This window comes from Molossus molossus, unplaced genomic scaffold, assembly GCF_014108415.1.
Source record: "Molossus molossus isolate mMolMol1 unplaced genomic scaffold, mMolMol1.p scaffold_m16_p_2, whole genome shotgun sequence".
NCBI lineage: Eukaryota > Metazoa > Chordata > Mammalia > Chiroptera > Molossidae > Molossus > Molossus molossus.
The window spans coordinates 142,843,411-142,862,898 of NW_023425355.1; the positions used below are offsets into that span (position 1 = coordinate 142,843,411).

General features: G+C 37.1%; 1 protein-coding gene across 2 annotated transcripts in view; it reads left to right on the forward strand.

Annotated features, from left to right (window-relative positions):
- Positions 1-19,488, forward strand: part of ARHGAP6 (Rho GTPase activating protein 6) — a 458,118-nt gene that overhangs the window by 394,863 nt on the left and 43,767 nt on the right. For both annotated transcript variants that reach the window (XM_036270639.1, XM_036270640.1), the window contains exons 4-8: positions 6,046-6,302; positions 8,289-8,484; positions 14,293-14,348; positions 17,069-17,219; positions 18,255-18,403. In XM_036270639.1, the coding sequence (XP_036126532.1) occupies positions 6,046-6,302; positions 8,289-8,484; positions 14,293-14,348; positions 17,069-17,219; positions 18,255-18,403 (809 nt within the window). The remainder of the gene's footprint in view (positions 1-6,045; positions 6,303-8,288; positions 8,485-14,292; positions 14,349-17,068; positions 17,220-18,254; positions 18,404-19,488) is intronic.

The window sequence follows — 19,488 nt, forward strand, 5'->3', positions numbered from 1 at the left end:
GGTATTTGTGGTCATTTCAAGCTAATATTAATTGAGCCCACACAATGGGCACCTGGCCCCCATTAGCACAGTATAATGTTTTGTGGCTTGCTTTTATGGTCGTCTATGAAATGACTGCTGAATGGTGTGGTCATATGAATGTATTTTCATTTTATGTGACATAATAAATGAATGTTGAGTAAGGAGAGCCATATGCCTCACCTGGGAGTTCTTTTATATAACTATTGAATTTCCACTTGAAAAATAGTGAAGGAAGCAAAACTGAAGGTATAAAAAATAAATGCATTGTGATTAGTATTAGATAAGACCTAGTCCACATCATCAATCCCATAGATGCTCTAACCCATATCTTGAACCATGCCTAAAAGGTTATGACATTTGATTATTTGGAATAAAAAAAGATAAAGAATTCTAAAGAATGGAAAACCAATGTTTTACTTCCCATACAGCATGATTTATCAACCTTGAGGCTATTGACATTTTAGACTGAAAATTTTTTTTGTTGTGGGGGCTGTCCTGTACATCATGTGAGGTGTTTAGTAGCATCCCTGGCCTCTACCCACTAGATAGATACCAGTAACACTTCCCTCAACCAGAATATCTCCAGACATTTCAAATGTTTACCTCAAAGTTGTGAAAATGTCTGTGATTCCCTACACTGACTGCACAGTAGAATAATTTGTGAAACCTTTAATATTTGCAGTGCCTAATCCTATGCCCCCAAAAGTCTGATTTAATTGGTCTGTAGGGGTACTGGGCAAAAGTAATTTTACAAACTACTAATATGCAACTTCTAAGATGAGAACTCTGATCCATATTGACCAGTAAACCTACCAGGGTATGTCCTATCACTGTAGAATTTGCTGCAGAAATAATGAAGGCAAAGGGTGCTAACTCTTGTCTAGCTACCTATCCTCGTCTGATAAATCGTATTCTATTTAATTGGTTCATATGTTCTTGCCATTATTTTTAAACTACTATTAGTAGCCAAGGTAGCTTTTGTAAACTAGTTTTTACTCATTTTCTTCCTGCCACAGAACACCTTTACCTTGCTAGATTAGGGTGGTTCTCATTGTTTATGGAGTACATTAAAGGTATCATTCAGACTGCTGTTAGTAATGTATCATCTTTAAAGTTGGTTTATTCTAGGATGATGTTATTGATACTGGGATTTGAATACTCATAATTTAGACTTTAGTTGATTCTTCTAAAGTGCCATTCAGGCTAGACTAAGCAGAATGAGCATTTTTGTGGAAGATGTTCAATTTCTTTCAACAGAGGGAGATGTATGTGTACTTGCTTATATCACAAAACAGCAGGAGACAAGAATGTGAGTGAGTAGGAAAGGAAGGGCCAGGGGAAGTAATTGACCAATACGCACTGGGCCATTGGGCATTTTTCAGACCGAATCATATTTATATATTATATACGCTCAGTGAAAACTTGGCAGTGTTCTATAAGGCTGTACAGAGAGCTGGCTGTGGGAAAAGAAATATAGGTCCTGGTGCTTCTAAAGAAAAGATACATCACCCATCCAACTAAGGGAAAAAATATCAGGCTTCATGGCAAAAATTTTTTTTTTCTTTTTAAAAGTAGCTATGATATTTAAAAAGATGTCCTAGGCTTAAATTAAGCTTAAGCACATGACATCTTTTCCAAACATAAATTTCTGTCTATGTCAACATATCCATTATATGGATATCCTGGGAACCAGCATGTGAGGGGAAAGTATGCAGGTCTTGTCCAGTTGTAATCTGTTCACATTATTTTCTTCCATTTAAATATTAGCATTTGGGTTCATAACAGCTGCACATGTGAAAAAATGATAATCACTTGAATCTAAGAGCAAAATAAGGAAAACAGGAAACTCTAAATGACCTCTTGGGTTAGATCACCTAAAAATAAATTGGAGAAGCTTATTAGGATCAAATTGCTTTCCCAATAAAGAGTGATTCATTGAGTGTTTGGTATACGGCCATATTAATTGATTCAATCAGAATGAATCATGTCCTGTGTTTTATTTAATTGCTTGACATAATATAGAACAGATCATGTGACACTCCTGCATCCCTCCTACCACTTAAGCAGTGCCCATATGACTTTTGATTTCCATATGAAACTAATTCCTGATTGATGTTGGTTAGGAAACATATTTTCATATAGAATAGGTCCAAGCCCTTAATTTCTCTTAGTTAAATTCCTTGGCAACCATAGTGTATTTTTTAAACTTTTAGAACTTTAGAAAATGTCTTGCTTGTATCAAAAAGAAATCACTTTGGGCATAAAGGTTTAAAAATAACTACTTTGTTCCAGTTAATGTGGTTCCTAATTAGAGCACCAGGGAAATGGGTTTTATTGTGGTATAAGTCTGGAAGATAGGTCCCCTCTCCATAGGGTGTTTTTGGATCATGCCATATATTCATTAACAAAAAATCTGGGAATTTCTTAGGTCTGGCACCTTTCTTTATGCTGAAATTATACATGCCATGTTTTATGGTTCCTAACTGTCTAAGTAGGTTACTATATATGAGCTGTGAAGTAGCACTATATAGGAATAGTTGATACATGTTTATTTTGCATCATATTAAATAGCAGTAGAAACAATAAGTATCAGTTATCACTAAGTAGGTAATCTGAAAGAAAATGTATTGAATGGTGTCATTGAATGCTGTTACTGGAGATGAGAGAAGCAGGGTGAGAGTTATTCTGGGGAAGAGTAGGAAGGGACTACTACCACAAGACTGTGTGGGTGACAGCACAGCTTTTGGCATATATTCCAAGAGTATTGAGACACCATCAAAGTATAGTGAGGAGGGGGTGGCTTAATGGTGTGTTTAAACAGATTGCTACACTTCAGTGTAAACATAAATTTGGAATAGATGAGATAAAATTGGAGGTAGGAAGCCTTATTTCAAAAGTGGAATCACTTCTGCTGAGAACAAAGTACGGGATGAGATGGAGGGAGTGAATGAAAAAGGTGTCATGCATGTAAAAGTAAGAGAGGAGAAGTTCAAGATATGAGGACAGAGAATCAGATGGGTCATTTAATAGATATCCAAGTCACCCAGGATGGTAGATTGTGGGAGGTCATAACCATAAGTCAAAGTCAGTGGCAGTAGAAGGTAGCAATGATCGGGAGACATGGGGAACCTTGTATCAGCCCGTTTCTGCCACATAGTGGGAAGATGATGATCTGAAAGCAACAGTAGGGAGCAAAAAGAATGACATGTTTGACCCCACAGTTCTTGGGGAGGGAGAGTAGACTACTAATGAAAAGAGAGGGAAACAGTCTTCTCAGTGAACACATACCATAGATAAGAACATGATACACATTGTCCCTGGCCCCCAGACAGTGAGTCTTAGATAATGTCCTTATGGCTTTAAAAACCTATTATCAACTTTATTAGTCACTATCATCAAAGTCTCTAGGTTTCTTTTCATCTGCTAATGGAAAAGCTTTGAACCCACAGATAAACATAAAGGAGGGTTTTGCCCAATATACTTGTGATAAATTCTCAATTGCACAATAGCCATATTCTGAAAAATAATATTGAAGGAATCCTACCTAGAATTTTATAGAAACTAGACACTACAACACAAGTTTAGAGCCACAGAGAGGTCTCCTTTCTGAAGCTTATAAGGGCTCTCCGGAGAAAGCAACAAGACACTAGGGACTACATCAGAACCCTATTACTGAAAGAATAAACTCAGCCAGGAAAGAAAGCCTATTAAAAATAAAAATCTATTATAGGTGGTTCAGCTCTTGAATGAGAATAAAAGAGAAATAAAAATTTTGGGAGATGACTTCACACATTCCATCTCTTTTATTTGTATTCAATTATTTCAATTTATAAGTAAAGTGACAGACTTTCAGATATTAAAAATGACAGATTCCAAAGGAAACGAATTTTTCTTCCTTTTTCTCCGGGGATATTAGAAATCTCTAAATGAGACTGGTTACTTTTCCTTGTATAGAAAACATGACTAGGAGAGAAATCAATAGTCCCCATCTCATATTAAATTTTGCTATGAGCATGCCTACATGAGCAGACATGTGTCACTTGATATATTTATCAATATCATTTTTGCTATTATTATCCCCTAAACAGCGGTTCTCAACCTGTGGGTCGCGACCCCTTTGGGGGTTGAATGACCCTTTCACAAGGGTCACCTAAGACATAACAGTAGCAAAATTACAGTGATAAAGTAACAACGAAAATAATTTTATGGTTGGGGGTCACCACAACATGAGGAACCATATTAAAGGGTTGCGCCATTAGGAAGGTTGAGAACCACTACAGCCTAACAGTTTTTATATATTCCATGTAGCTGTCAGCCTTACCATCCACATATTTCTAGACTTTCTCCTGTCTTTCTGAAGTCAGATTTTTATTATTCCCATAGATAAGAGAGTGCTAAATTATATAGTAAATCCTGAGGTGCACAGCAGGTGGTGTGGTGTGGTCCCTTTGATTTCTATTTGCTAGTAGTGGAAGTGGCCTTTTATCAGTAGTCAGTATTGGATCTTGCTACACTGTCCACATTGATCATTCAAAACAAATTCCTAAATTATTTGTTGTATTATTATATACTACCTAATTTGTGGATGGGGAATGGAAAGCATCCTTTAAAGATCCCAAAATGCTAAACCAAAGTGCTGAAGTTTTAATTTTCCACTTCAAAATGAATTGCAGGTTTTGATAGAACGAGAGGTGCAGACTTTTCAAGTGCTATTTCTGCTTTTATAATGTAGACTTGACCATTAGCTCAGTGATGTTAAAAATGTTGCCATGGATCAAAGAAGAAAACCTTTTAAAGCATCTTTCTACCTGATTTAATGTTAGCTTTTTTCATCAAAGAACAAACAACTTTAGACATGTTTTCTCTTGATCATTCTGGTTTTATTCATAGGGGTTATAAAAAAAATGGAGAGTCTAGACTCCAATTTGCTGCTGCTAGGAGACTTGATTTTAAGTCTAGAAGAAATAATTTAATTTAATTATTAATGCTTTTCAGCATGAAACTAAAATGTTGCCAATAAAATGCCTGGCCCTAAAGATTGGCTTGCTCACAATATATGTGTATATAAATAACTATGGAGATCCAGAAAGCAACTGGATGTACATCTCCAAATAAATCCCTAGATTTCTGTATTCTGCTCTTCCCCCAAAATTGCCCTTACTAGAGAATTTAACAAATTGTATCCTGGGCCCTTCACCGGATATTTAATGGCGAGAGTCCATTTCTGCATGTGGCCAGTGGAATGACTTGAGTACAGATCATGAGAGTGGCAGCCCCAACCTAGCTGACCAGAGACAGCACGTGGGGGAAAGCAACGCAATAAAAAAGGAGCAAACTTCTTCCCAAGTTGCTCCTCTGTCTCTCCGATTATGATTTCATGTGTTAGCTGTTTTACTACGAACCTCAAAGCATATCTACTTAATTGAATTTGTCTTTGCTTCATGAGTCTCTCTATTCTGACACATAATAGACACTATTATATTTATTTACATATCTGACTCTGCACTCTCAGAACCTTTCAAGAGCAAGAACTGGACCTACCCTTCATAAGCATTGTACTCCTCGCTGACAGATAATAGGTATTCAATAAGTGCCTGTTGAATGAAGGTATAAATGCAGAGTCTTGTCATGCCTTGTAAACTTTGGGGGTTCTTGAGATATATAAATTGAAGACTAATTGTTTGTAAACTGTATACTCATGAGGCTAAAGTGTTATGTACATTCTATCAAAAACATCACATTTCTCTATAATTTTCTTTAAAACATACTTGAGGTATGTGGAGAAAAACTAGAGGCTGAGATTTCTAAAGCCTATAATCTTTATACATACTAGCTTTCTTTATTGAAATAGAATCTTTGGCTTCTCTGATAAACACAAAAGTCATCTTCATATTTTGATTGAGCAATCAATTCTTTCAAAAACAGTCATTTGAATATATGTCTGCCCTGAGGTCTAATACATGAGTGAGAGTCTTTACTGGTCCAGTCTTTATCTGAAATGAATGTTTGTTTTTTTGATTCCAGAATTTATCCCGCAGGCATTTGGAATGCCCTTATCCCAAGTCATCGCAAATGATCGGGCCTATAAACTCAAGCAGGACTCACAGAGGGATGAGCAAAAGGATGCATCTGATTTTGTTGCTTCCCTACTTCCATTTGGAAATAAAAAACAAAACAAAGAACTGTCAAGCAGTAACTCATCTCTCAGCTCCACCTCGGAAACACCAAATGAGTCAACATCCCCAAACACCCCAGAACCAGCTCCTCGGGCAAGGAGGAGGGTGAGTTAGCTAATATTTTCTCAATTGCCAATGCCAGGACAACCAAAGATGTATAAGTTTATATTTTCAGCCTTTGCTCATGTAAAAACTGGAAAGGTCATTTGTATCCAGGTATGTCAATAACTCCATTCAGGGAGAATTTACACTGGCTATGTGGCACCTGGCACACCCTCAGAGCCTTTCTCTGATCACTCTCAAAGCCCTTGGGTACCCCTCCTTGTTAACCCATATGCCCCACGATATACTGAATATTCTGCAACATCACCATTGATCCTGCTCTAGTGCAGTCTTCTGTTGTATTAGGAGCCTTTCCCATGAGACTGAGGCTTGAAGGCAGGGCTAGATGCTTTTGTTAATCTCTTCACAGCTGAGAACCATACCTGACCCAATGAATTGCTGCTGGTCTTCATAAACAATGAGATTCTTCCTTATCAATTGAACTTTCTTTTTCTCAAACATAACCATATATATCTCAATACTGATTGGTACCATTTATTAAATGAGTACTATGTATAGGCACAGTGATATTATTTGGCATTTCAGATTTCACATCCCAAGTGAGGAAACCTTAGTTTTCAGGATAACTTGTTGGTGATTGGCTGAGTTAGTTGATAAACATTTCTAAAACTTCCCAGGTTACTGGGAGATCTCTACTTTTTCTTTCACCTGGAGGCCCCAATCTTTGTCAACTTCAGCCATTGACTATTGCCCTGGTTAAAACCCCAGACAGTTCTCACTTGGCATCTTTACTTCTCAGTCAGCCCCCAACATTCAGGACCTCTTCAAGATAGAGGGCTATGTGAGCCACTGCTATTTTGCAAGGCTTTGGCTATATTTAAAAATAAATAAATGACAACATTAAGGGGCATTTGAATTTGCATGATGGAATTGTTATTCCAATCCTGTCATTGTCCCTCAGACTGCCATACAAACCCACATATGTTAATAACAACAAAACTCTACATTAGGGTTTTCTGAGAATCTAGGACCACACAGTTGGCCTCCAAAATGCCCTCTCCTCTATTCAGACCTTCCCAGGACACCAGCATCCAGCTTCTTTCTCTGCACTTCATTAAAGAATGGGTGGCTATAAAGATGTGGTTGGTGCCCTGTTCCATTCCCTTCAGCCATTCCATCCCTAGCATGCTGGTCCTCTTTCTACCTGCCAGTGCCTCATCTCTTTGCTGAGTGCCTTCTCTGATGGCCAGAGGAGCCTACCCATGTAGAGGACATGCTGCAAGTACTTAGGCATTAACATCACCTCTCTGCCCCTACAAGAAGCTACTCTTAATCAATAACTCTTGAGACTTGGAGTATAAATACCTCAGCTTCCATACACCTTAGCAAGGCTAGATCGGAGGTGTTTGATCCACACTGTCTCCCAGAGGTCCCCATGCAAATAAACTCCAGCTGCCCACAGTGGTCATAGGTTTGGTGATGCTCCCTTCAGAGGCTGCTTTCCATTCCCCTTCTCATTTCCCACTTCCCTGCAGGTGTCTCCCGGGACCACTTCCATAATAAAGTACCTTGTGCTGCTTCTGGAGAAAACAAATGAAGACTGTTTTATGGACTCCTCCTATTTAAAAATCTGCTTTCTAGAGTCATAATTGAGTTTTTTATTCATAAGACTTCTCTAACTACCTCATTCATTGAGTATGTGATGTTTTTCTTGTTTTAAGGAATGAAGCGATTGGGTCAAAATATTTTAAATATATGTTTGCTATCTCTTGTCTTTCATTTGGAAAATGTCTATTACTGAAATTGTAACTGCCATTACTTACCCTATATCTGGATATTTATAACTTTTTCAAAAGATATTTGTTTGTTTGTTTTTTTTTCAATATACACACAGCACAATTAAATCAAGCAGTATTATTTCAAGTGTGATAAATAACTATATGTAAAAGTATTTCTGGATGGCATCTGGGGGAAATTTTTTATTTTCTCTGTCTGAAGTCTTTGTTCATGTCTATGTGTGATTTGCAGGGTGCAATGTCAGTGGACTCTATCACAGATCTTGATGACAATCAGTCTCGACTGCTAGAAGCTTTACAACTCTCCTTGCCTGCCGAGGCTCAAAATAAAAAAGAAAAAGCCAGAGATAAGAAACTCAGTCTGAATCCCATTTACAGACAGGTTCCCAGGCTGGTGGACAGCTGTTGTCAACATCTAGAAAAACATGGTAAGCAGACTTGTCTGTCTGAGCAAGTTTCATTAATTCAAACATCATTTATTTAAGCACCCATTTCAATTCTGTGTTCATTTGATCAAACTCTGGGCCAAAGTTTCCTTTGTGAAGATAGTTTATGGATGTGTTTGCTTAAGAGATTAGTGGGCTAACCAAGATATCTGGGGGGAAATCTACTTGATGGCATTCAGACTGACCAGACCCCAAGCATCTTCAGAAGTGACCCTTGAGGCCAAGCAGTTTAGGAGAGAGCAAGATCTGTTGCACTAGGTCTGTCCGCAGGGCCCCCTCCAAACAGAGCAGACTCACTTTTATCTTTTTTTTATACATTATAGTTACTCATTTGGCTTCCTTTAAAAAATAAGAGTCCAGCTTCTTTAAAAAAAGATTTGAAAACCATTCCTTACGTGAACAGAAAATACAGTTTTTGACAAAAGGTTTCTATATTGCTATTTGCATTTTTGTGGAAGGATGTCCACTTAAAATTTCTTCACAATGACCCTTTTGGCAACTCAGTACCAGATAGTATGTTGACTTAAAAATACTGTACAGTTATTTTAACATTTTATTGAAATTTAGACTTGGTTCATCAAATGGCCATTTCCATAATCTAAATTTGTTTGCTATAGTGTTAGAATGCATTTTATGGACATGAGAAAAGTTTTTAACTGCTTCTTTAATATAAAAATAATGTTTTCATTGTAATAAATGGGGAAATAAAGAAACAGAAAAGCAAAGAAAAATCTGAGGCTATTATGTAGGCATAACTACTAATAACATTTCTTTCTTTCTAATAAAACTGGGACTTCCTTAAAATTATTAAGGATACATCTAAATCTCAATAAAATCATTATATAGGGAAATCACTTGATAACATATGAGTGACTTAATTATTTAATTATATTGACATTTTATTTATTTATTTATTTTTAATCCTCACTTGAGGATATTTTTTCTATTTATCTTTAGATAGAGTAGAAAGGGGGGAGAGAAACATTGATGTGAGAGAGAGACATTGATTGATTGCCTCCCGCATGACCCCTATCAGGGCTGGGGACAAACTGCAACCGAGGTACATGCCCTTGACCAGAATCGAACCCGTGACTCTTTGGTCTGAGGACCGACGCTCTAACCACTGAGCCAAACCGGCCAGGGCGAAATTTTATTTTTTATACAAAAATTAATATATGTGTGTCTGTGTACATGTGTGTATATGTGTTTATCAATCTGTCTCTTCTTGGCAGGTAAACTGGAGATCAAGGAAAAGGTCTTAGTCATTTTGAATTCTCAGCACAGTATCATGATTAACACAATGTAGATGTTCAATGAATATTGTTTGAACAGAATTGTTTTTAAAAATAGCTCAACAACTAGAGAGTAAAGTACTATGAATATGTAAATTCAGCCTCAATTTCACTATGAGGTGGAAAAAGAAACACTTTCATAACTATAATTTTTCCTATAAAGTATATAGAGAGTGAACTGTAAATATTTTAAAGAATTCTAAACAAGAAAATTCCACTCGAATCATGCAAGATTCCAGAGCCAGGTTGAGTAATTGCTTTTGTGAAAGAAAACTTGGTATGTCTTTAAAAATAAATTACAATTTATAAAATAGCATTTCCTTTAAGCTTGTTTAAAAACGGGGCAATTCACTTTCTTTTTTGGAATAGTTAAAATGCAGTTTAGGGCCTACAGGAAAGAAGATAACCTGGGTGATCTTTCAAAGTCCCAATTCTATTCTGAGTTTCCTTGGTGTTTAGACCAAATGGCTCCCAGAAAATAAGAGACACATTTTAAATCAAACAGATATTAATCTTTTTCACTTTAAACCAATGAAAAACTTCACAAAACATTCTTTCATAAGACTTTATTTGCCTGTTTTGGAAATTGGTATCAAGAACTTGATTCAATAAGCTGTAGATCAAAATAGATCCCGAGTCATGGAAGTAGAGAAGAGACTGACAAACCTCGGGGGGAGGGGTGGGAAGAGATAAACTAAAGAATTTACATGCATCTATGTACAACCAATGAACATAGACACTAGTTTGGGGGAAGCAGGAGGGGGTGGGAGCAGGGAGGAGAGGGTCAATCAGGGGAAAAAGGGGGAACATCTGTAATATTTTCAACAACAAAAAATAGAGTTTGATTCACTTTAGCCTTATAAACATTTATCAAAGGTCTTTTATTCTTTCCAAAATTGGTTTAGACAGTTATCTAAACTTCATCTATATTTGTGTATATTACTTGCCCCACTTATATATTCCCCAGAAGCACACATATTTTTTTTTTTAAAGGCAATATAATGGAGAGTCAAACCTGTTATATTTCTTGGATTTAGGCCGGTTTTAGGATGGGGCCTCCTGCTTATTATGCCTGCCCTCATTACTTGAATTCCCTAAGCCCGAGATTCAGGTGCTCTGGGTCTAATTTTCATTTCAGTTTCTGATGAAAAGGAAAGAAACATGATCACGCTAATTTCTGGGACAGGAGACAGCAAAGTCACGTTTCTTTGCCAGATCTATGCCTTTTTTTTTTTTTTTTCGTACACCTGTTTTTATCAGTGACTGTCTTAAATCAAAGGTACTGAACACTTAGACTGTATCTTCTCTTTGAGGAAAATCACTGTGAGGCTTGTCAGAGAACAGCATTGACTGTCTGAATGCTGTCATTTGCTTTACCTAAAAAAGTAAATAAATAAATAATTTTGAAATGTAAAATAGATAATAATCAGTTGCGATATGTAGGAATTATAACAATTTATCACTAAGTAGTTATTTGACAAATTATAGTCATTTTTACTGAGTGGAAAAGTACTGTAATTGAGAAAATCATGTCATAGAAATGAACATTTCTAAACAGCCTGGAGGAATACAGCCAATGAAGAATCTCACCTGTGTGGAAAATGCCCTTCTGTGATATCTCACTTATGTAGAAACTTCAACTATCTGAAAATAAGAAAATAAATATGGCCAAATGTACAATTTCTGAGACCTATGATTGTATTAATTTTTTTCATTTTGCACAAAGAAAAATTCAGTTCAGTGAGGGCATATTTCTCTTTACATAATAGTTGATGACAGATATGATTCTAAGTAGTTTATATACACTAATTAATTGAATCACTGTATAACTTTTTAGGTGGATACTTATTATGCTCATTTTGCAGATGAAGAAATATAATTCTGGCCCTGACTGGTTGCTGGTTTGATTTTGGGAGAGAGCACATGACAGGTTGTGGGCTCAAACCCTGGTAGAGGGCATGCAGGAGGCAGGCAATTGATGTTTCCCTCTTACATTGATGTTTCTCTCCCTCTCCCTTCCTGTCTCTCTAAAAATCAATAAAAAGTCTTTTAAAAAATAAATGTAATTCTGGATTTGGTTCTGATAGCTTGATCATCCTGTTTTCAAGCTCCCAGAGAGGTAGAAGCAATAAATTAGTCTAGGGGTTAGACTCAGTTATGAGACAGACACATTGATGACAGCAACAAGAGGGTATAGAAGTCTTTTGAAAATAGATGCAAAGCAAAATCCCACCCAGGAGCAAAGCACCAAGATAATTAGCCTCTTTCTATCACCATGATTCTCTCAAATTACTCTGGATACCATTTATAAGATATAGAAGTGATAAATTGAGTATGTGTGAAATGTTGTAATTTATAACTAAAAATCCTTGGAAAACCAACTAAAAAGTCTTGTAATTAATATGTAATGTAACAAGTCCATAAAATAAATATACAAAAAGATTGTATTAGTCAGAACTTTATCAGTGGCAAGAGAGAGGAACCTAGATAAAATAAGATTAAGCAAAGCACCCCCCCAAAATTCCTATTTGCATACTGGAAGTCTGCATGTTATATGTAGGTTCAGGCACAGCTGGATTCAGGATTCAAATGATGCCATGAGCGTATGAGTCTGCAGGCTTTACTCTCAGACCAGCTCTGTTCATGTGGTTACAGATGGCCACTGACAGCTCCACTTTGGCATCGCCTCCTAACTGAAGATCCCAACTGAAGGCAGACTAAGCCAGAAATGAAAGAATAACTGCAGATGATGAACATCAGTGGCCATAAGCAATGGCTTGAGTAGGAAGGGGAGCCATTCAGACATTCTCTGCCCCCAAAGGAATTACATAATACCTCTTATGAAGTATTTTTGCCCCCCAAATCAAACTTGAATCAGAGAAAACTCTGGCTCTAACTATGTCTTCAGAGGAAACAAAGAAGAGAGAGAGAAATGTACAAAGGACACTACAAGTGTCCAAGTCCAGATGATGGGGAAATCTACTGCAGGAAATCAATGCTGTTTCTTCATGAAACTTATTGCAAGGAAACAAAAACAAACAGAGAAGGGGAACACATACATTAAGGGGCTAAAAGGCACATCAACCTATCACAGTTTGTGAACCTTATATGAATGTTGACTGAAAATGTAATGATATTAAGGAACTATTGTTGAAATTTCTAATGTGTAATAGTGGAAATATTTGTTAGTTTTAAGAGAGCTAATTTTAAGCGGATGAACAAAATAGACTCAAAGACATAGAAGTAAGGTTCAGACTGACAAACCTCAAAGGAGAGGGGCAGGGGGGCGAAGAAAGAGATAAACCAAAGAACTTATATGCATATATGCATAACCAGTGGACATAGACAACAATGCTGTGGGGGTGAGGGTGGGATGGGGAGGAGGGTGTCAATGGGGCAAGGAAAGAGAAACATCTGTAACAAAAATAAATTAATTTTAAAAAAGAGCTATTTTTTTACGAGCAGGGTCTCTCAACCTTCGCACCACTGACATTTTGGGCCAGATAACTCTTTTTTATGCTTTGACATTATAATCCCACGTCTAGGATATGGTCCTAAGAAAATCAGTAACGTGGAACTTAGACCTACATAAAGTTGTTCACAATAGCGTCATTTATAATACAAAACAAGTGCATGTGTGTTGGAGGGCCTATATGGCATTCAGAGGGGAATATGAAGTGAACCGTGGCCCATTCATACCATAAAGTATTATTTTGCATGCATTTTAAATGACATTTATGAGGAATTTTTACTGGCATAAAAATTCTTATAGCATAATATTGAGTGAAAGTAGTGGCATTCTCTCTCTCCCAACCCCCATCTTCCTCCCTCTCTCCCTCTCTCCATATATCCAGGGATAGGCAAAAGTAGGTTTACAGTTGCATGTGAAACAGTTTATGCTTGCATTATTATTATTTATTATTGAATTATTTATTTGTATTACAACTGTAAACATACTTTTGCCCACCCCTGTATATATGGAGAAAAGGTTGGATAGAAATAAACCAAAATATTAAGAGCGATTATTTTTATATCAGGTATTTTTTAAGTATATTATTTTTACATTCTTCTGCATTTTATAGATTTTCTTTAATAAGTACATGTTTTCATTATCATCAGTAAAATAAGAACTATCTCTTTTAAATATTGATAAATAGGTAAAATTAATATAAAATTCATGATTAAGTAGTTATTCTGAATAATAAGAGAAATTATTACATTATTTTTCTCATATGGAGATATGGAAGTATATAATATCACATGAAAAATTTTTTTTTCAGAAATGTTTAACATAAAATTATCCTTGTGCTTATAGTGCTAACTTGTAGATACCCAAAGAATGTAATGGGGGATAAGTAAGCATTCAAGCACACTGTCAAGTTACTATTTCTGTGTGTGTTGCAGCCTAGTGCTGGCCTTCTGTTCTGTTTGTATTTTGATTTCCTCCATAGTTTCAAACCACAAAACAGGACTATTGATTTTGTTTGCTTATTTGCAGGCCTCCAGACAGTGGGGATATTCCGAGTTGGAAGCTCAAAAAAGAGAGTGAGACAGGTAAGTGAAAAGTAAAGATTATATTGCATGTTTTGCTTGACTTTCAATTGAAACCTCATGCCAAGTTCAAGCTTCTAAAAATTTATTTCTGAATATTTTTTCTGTACCTTCCTGCCAATTATAGTATAATTAAGTCCTAAGAAGTAAAAGGCAATAACTCAGAAGCTCAGAAAGGTTGTGATTGAGTTAGGATCAAACACTTGAAAGCAAAATGTCCAGACGTGTGCATGGCATGTACAGCCAAACAAAACTAATTTATAAATATCTTATTGAAAGTGCAAAAATGGGATATTCAGAGAATACCTAATCATTAAGTGATAAGAAATAGAAAACAATTGTATATCACCCATTTTTACTAAAGTACAATATAAATAATGTCATTAACATTCATATGATGCTATGTTTATAGCTTTACTTTCTCAAAAATAAATAATTCTTGTGACGTTTCCATGGAACCATTGATTTCCAATTCACTTTCCATGTAGGGACTGTACCCTTAATTTTCTTCAGCACTGTGCAACATTCTTGCAACAGAAGTTTGATTTTAGAGCTTCAGGAATAGATTCCTATAATCAGGCAGGTATCTATGTCCATGACGGCTTCATAAAAGGCAAACCATGCCTGGAAGAAATAATTCACTTGTTGGCTAAAGGAAAATTAAAATGTTATTTTCCATTTGTTGGGTTCAACAGAAAGGAATAAGGAACTCAACATCTGAAAAATAAAGCCAAATCAAAATAATTTTTAGTTGGATGAAGCTGAAGAAAAATTTGTTCATCTTATTGAAACTAACTGAAATAAATATCTCCTTATCTACCTTTTTTTCAAGATAAGAGGGGTTTTCAAGAGAAGTGTGTTTCTGTTTGGTTTGTTGGTTGATTTTTATTTTTCATAGTCACACAAGAGACTATTGAATTCCATTTTACCACAGGACTTACAGCAAGGAAGATAGCACAGTAACATTTCTTAGGCCTATGCAGAATTGCAGAATGTTTTCACAAACATTATGCCATTGAATCTGCCCACTGGCGCTAAGAGTAGTCCCTTTCAACCACTTCTTTTGAGGCCCTGGCCAGTTTGACTCAGCAGTAAGAGTGTCGGCCTGCGGTCCAGAGAGACCCGGGTTCGGTTCCCCCTAAGGGCATGTACCTCGGTTGCAGTTTGTCCCCGGCCCTGGTTGGGTCGTGCGAGTGGCAGCCACTCGATGTGTCCCTTTCACATCGATGTTTCTCTCTCTCTCTCTTCCTCTTTATCCCTCCCGCTCTATCTGAACAAAAAATGAGAAAAATGTCCTCGGGTGAGGATAAAAAAAAAAAAAAAAAAGCCCTGGCCAGTTTGACTTAACCACTTCTTTTGAGGATTAGAGAGATTAAGAAACTTAAGTCAAGATCACACAATTTAGCCAGTGTTAAATTCAGGATCACACAATTTAGGCCAAGTTCTTTCCATGGTCCATTATTTCTGCACATGTGTGTGTGTTCAGAAAAGAAACTGTGTGTTTGAATAATCACAGGTAGAAAAGGCACCAGTAGAAGCCTTCTTTCTTGCTGCCTCACACATGGCAATGAGAAATTGCCTGGACAGTAATTCAGGACAGTAATGGACATTTTTTGGTCAGGTGGAGAGGTGATATCAGGAATTACTTCTCAGTTATATCTGGATCTAGCAAAGGAAAACCTTTGCATGGAGATTATCTGATAAAAATATAATTAGTGGTTATTTAGACTTAGATTTCAAGAATGGAAGATGCTCTAACTCACTATTTTATCTTGTCATATTCCTTCTTAGCACCCTACACTTTTTCTTCAGAACAATTGTCATAATGTTAACAGTTAATTAATCATTTGTAAGATTACCAGATTACTACCTGTTTCTCTATCAGCCTGAGAGCTATGGATGTGTAAGGACTTTGCCTCTTCATTCACCACCATACTTTGAGGGCCTGGTACACAGGAAGTGTGCAGTAGTACATCTTTGTTGAATGAATAGATAAATGAATGCTTGAGTATATGAACTGTTGAAGAAGTTTATTGCATAAAATAGATTCACGGATTCACATAATTAGCAGAGAGCAATACATAAGAGCAGTTGAGCTGTCTGTGATGAAAGTACGGTGCAGAGTTATGACCCCCTTCTTGCTATTGTGTCTTCCTGCTGCTGTAAATGCAAACAAACCTAGTATAATAATTCAAAGCAGGGAATCCTTCTGGGAACTGTTAGTATGGCTACTTTGACAAATATAAGGCAGCTTTTATTTAGTTATTGTCATCTTTCAAGAGTTAGTCATGAATGGCTCATCGAGGTTTTAAGTTTCATTGTTTGCAAAAAAAAAATCTTTGTTTTCTTGTTGAGTTTGTCTTTAAAATGTCAAAATTCCAAAATGGTAGCATTACTGATATGCAAAACTGCTGTATAATAGATTAATTCCTCCCTCCCACATAATAGTTGACCTAACCCCTTAGCTCATCCTCCCAACTTCTGGATGTCGTTATCAAACCCTCTGCTTGCATCATTTTATTTAATAATGCATTCAAATATATATATATTCATGGCTGGGTTGCATAGACTCTGTAGATCAAGGCAACATGTTGTTTGCATCTCCTCCTTGAGTCTGCATAAACTTAACACCAGATGCTGCAAGTCACAGCATCTCTTTTGCTGGGCACTACACATAGAGGTATGGTGTTATGAGACTGCCATTTGAACTGTTATTTTTCCAGTTACGTGAGGAATTTGACCGTGGGGTTGATGTCTCTCTGGAAGAAGAGCACAGCGTTCATGATGTGGCTGCCTTGTTGAAGGAGTTCCTGAGGGACATGCCGGACCCCCTTCTCACCAGGGAGCTATACACAGCTTTCATCAATACTCTCTGTGCGTAATATAGCCATTAGCAAGAATGTGTTCCTGGATTTCCGGGATGTCCAACTCACTCATCCAGACCTTGTTCATGTGTTTCTCAAGTACTTTTTTGTCCTTATTTATTGGCCTCTAATGAGTGGGCTGTTTGGGGAATGTTCTGAGATTTACCATGGTGAGAATTAGCAAGAAGAAAGTTACAATAGAACAAGCAGAGGTAGCCAAGAAGAATTTGGGATGCTTTCAGATGACCCTAGGACAGTAGAAAGTGCTATATATTAATGATTTGAAGTAACAGCAAGAGTTTACATTGAGTCTGTGCCTAAAAATGAGTTTACATGTCTTGCATGAAGAAAGAGTGAGAAAGGGACCCAGAGTGAGAAAGGGGGCAGGCAACATTCCAGGTAAGCAGTATGGCATAGCCCAGTGCCAGGACCTTCTGTGTGGCCACTTCTGGGCTATAGACACAGATCCCATGGAGGAGAAAGGAGAGGGGGCAGTAAGAATAGATCAGAGCTGTGTCAGCCTCCATATCTTTCTTTCGCCAATGCTACAATTAAAATAGGATCACAAAAAGAGAGAGGACACTGTCACTGTGCTGTGTCTTGGTTATTACCAACAAAAAGTCTATCCCTTGTGTATTGCTCAACAGAAAAGAGCTTCAAATATGTTATAAACTAAATGTTTAGCAATTCTCAGTCATTGTTAGCAAATATTTACAAGAAAAGAAAGACAGTAATACATAAAGTAAATGATGAGTAATGTCAGGAAAAGGAAGGAGAAAAAACTAAGGGGAGTTAAATTACCTTCCTAACCTGGATTATAATGCTTACTCTAGATGTTACATTTCCCCAGGTCTAATTTATCTTTATATCCTTCATAGACACTTGCTGCTAAATTGCTAAATCAGTGGGAGAGTGGGTGAAGGAATGAAATGTGACTTGATAATCCCTTTCTGAAGAAAGTTGAGAGGGGGACCTCTACTCTGAGCCTAAATAGTATGAATTCCCCATTTTACTTACTTAGAACACCTCTTTTTACCTTGCTTAGTGTTGGAGCCAGAGGAACAGCTGGGCACCTTGCAGCTCCTCATCTACCTTCTACCTCCCTGCAACTGCGACACGCTCCACCGTCTCCTACAGTTCCTCTCCATTGTGGCCAGGCATGCCAATGACAACATCAGCAAAGATGGGCAAGAGGTACGAATCCTTCTGCTGCCATACATACTGTAAATCTTCCCTTTTCTTATTTTAAAAGGGCAAGCCATCGATTTTGTTAAACGTTTCACCTGGAGGAAATGACACCTCCGCTTTCCTGACCCGTCTATGTAGAAAGAAGTAATGCAGGGTTTTTTATGGAGGGACAATTCTTAAGAGTACATAGGCCATTAACCTCCTATGTTTCAAGGATGCATCTTAATAAGGCAATCATTTTTCATAATGATGCTTTACTTCAAGACCTTGAATTTCCATTTGTGTGAAGCAAACAAACAATGAGCTACTGAGGTGCTTAAAATCATGAAAAAAAAAAAAATGGAGTAATCGAGATGAGGGAGATTGCTGTTCTTGTAAGTAATTTGACCTGCTTCTTTAACTTGGAGCTGAAATGTGATGTCAACTCTTTATTCTTTCAGTTTGTTCCTGGAGCTCCCATCTGCCCTATAGCTAGAAGTCTGGTATCTTCCTTTTGAGAGGTCCTTTCTCTCATTAAACATTTCCTCCAGAATAGGGACTGACTCAATTCAGTGAAAGGTCATCCTACTTCTAAACCAGATGTAGAAGGAACTAGAAGGTATGATCTGCTGACCATTGGTGTGCATCTTCATGCCTCATAGTATCTGCTGCTGAAACAGTTTCTGCACAGTCCCACAGACCCTTTTGGGATGTTCTGGTTGGACCTGATCCCCACTCAGGCTTCCCCCATCTGAGTTCTTGGGCTCAGACACACTTTGGTCACCTTCATATGCTTTAAGGTGTTTTTAGGTTTATGCCTTGGGCAAAGGAGATGCTTGCCTCAATTTTAGATATCTTTTTAGCAAGCAACCTATTTAATCTCTACCTTAACAAGAGACCTGTCTCCCTTTTTGATGCCATGCAGTCATACTTCTTGCCCTTGGATTCCCTACAATATCTCAGACACTTCAATATGTTAACACACATTATAAATCAACAAGCAGGGGCCAAAGGCATTCCACACTTCACCACAGAACTCAGCTATATTGTGGACTCAGTTCTGTGTTTGCCAAATTTCTTTCTCAAAAGTCGTGGTCATGCATAATTTTTTC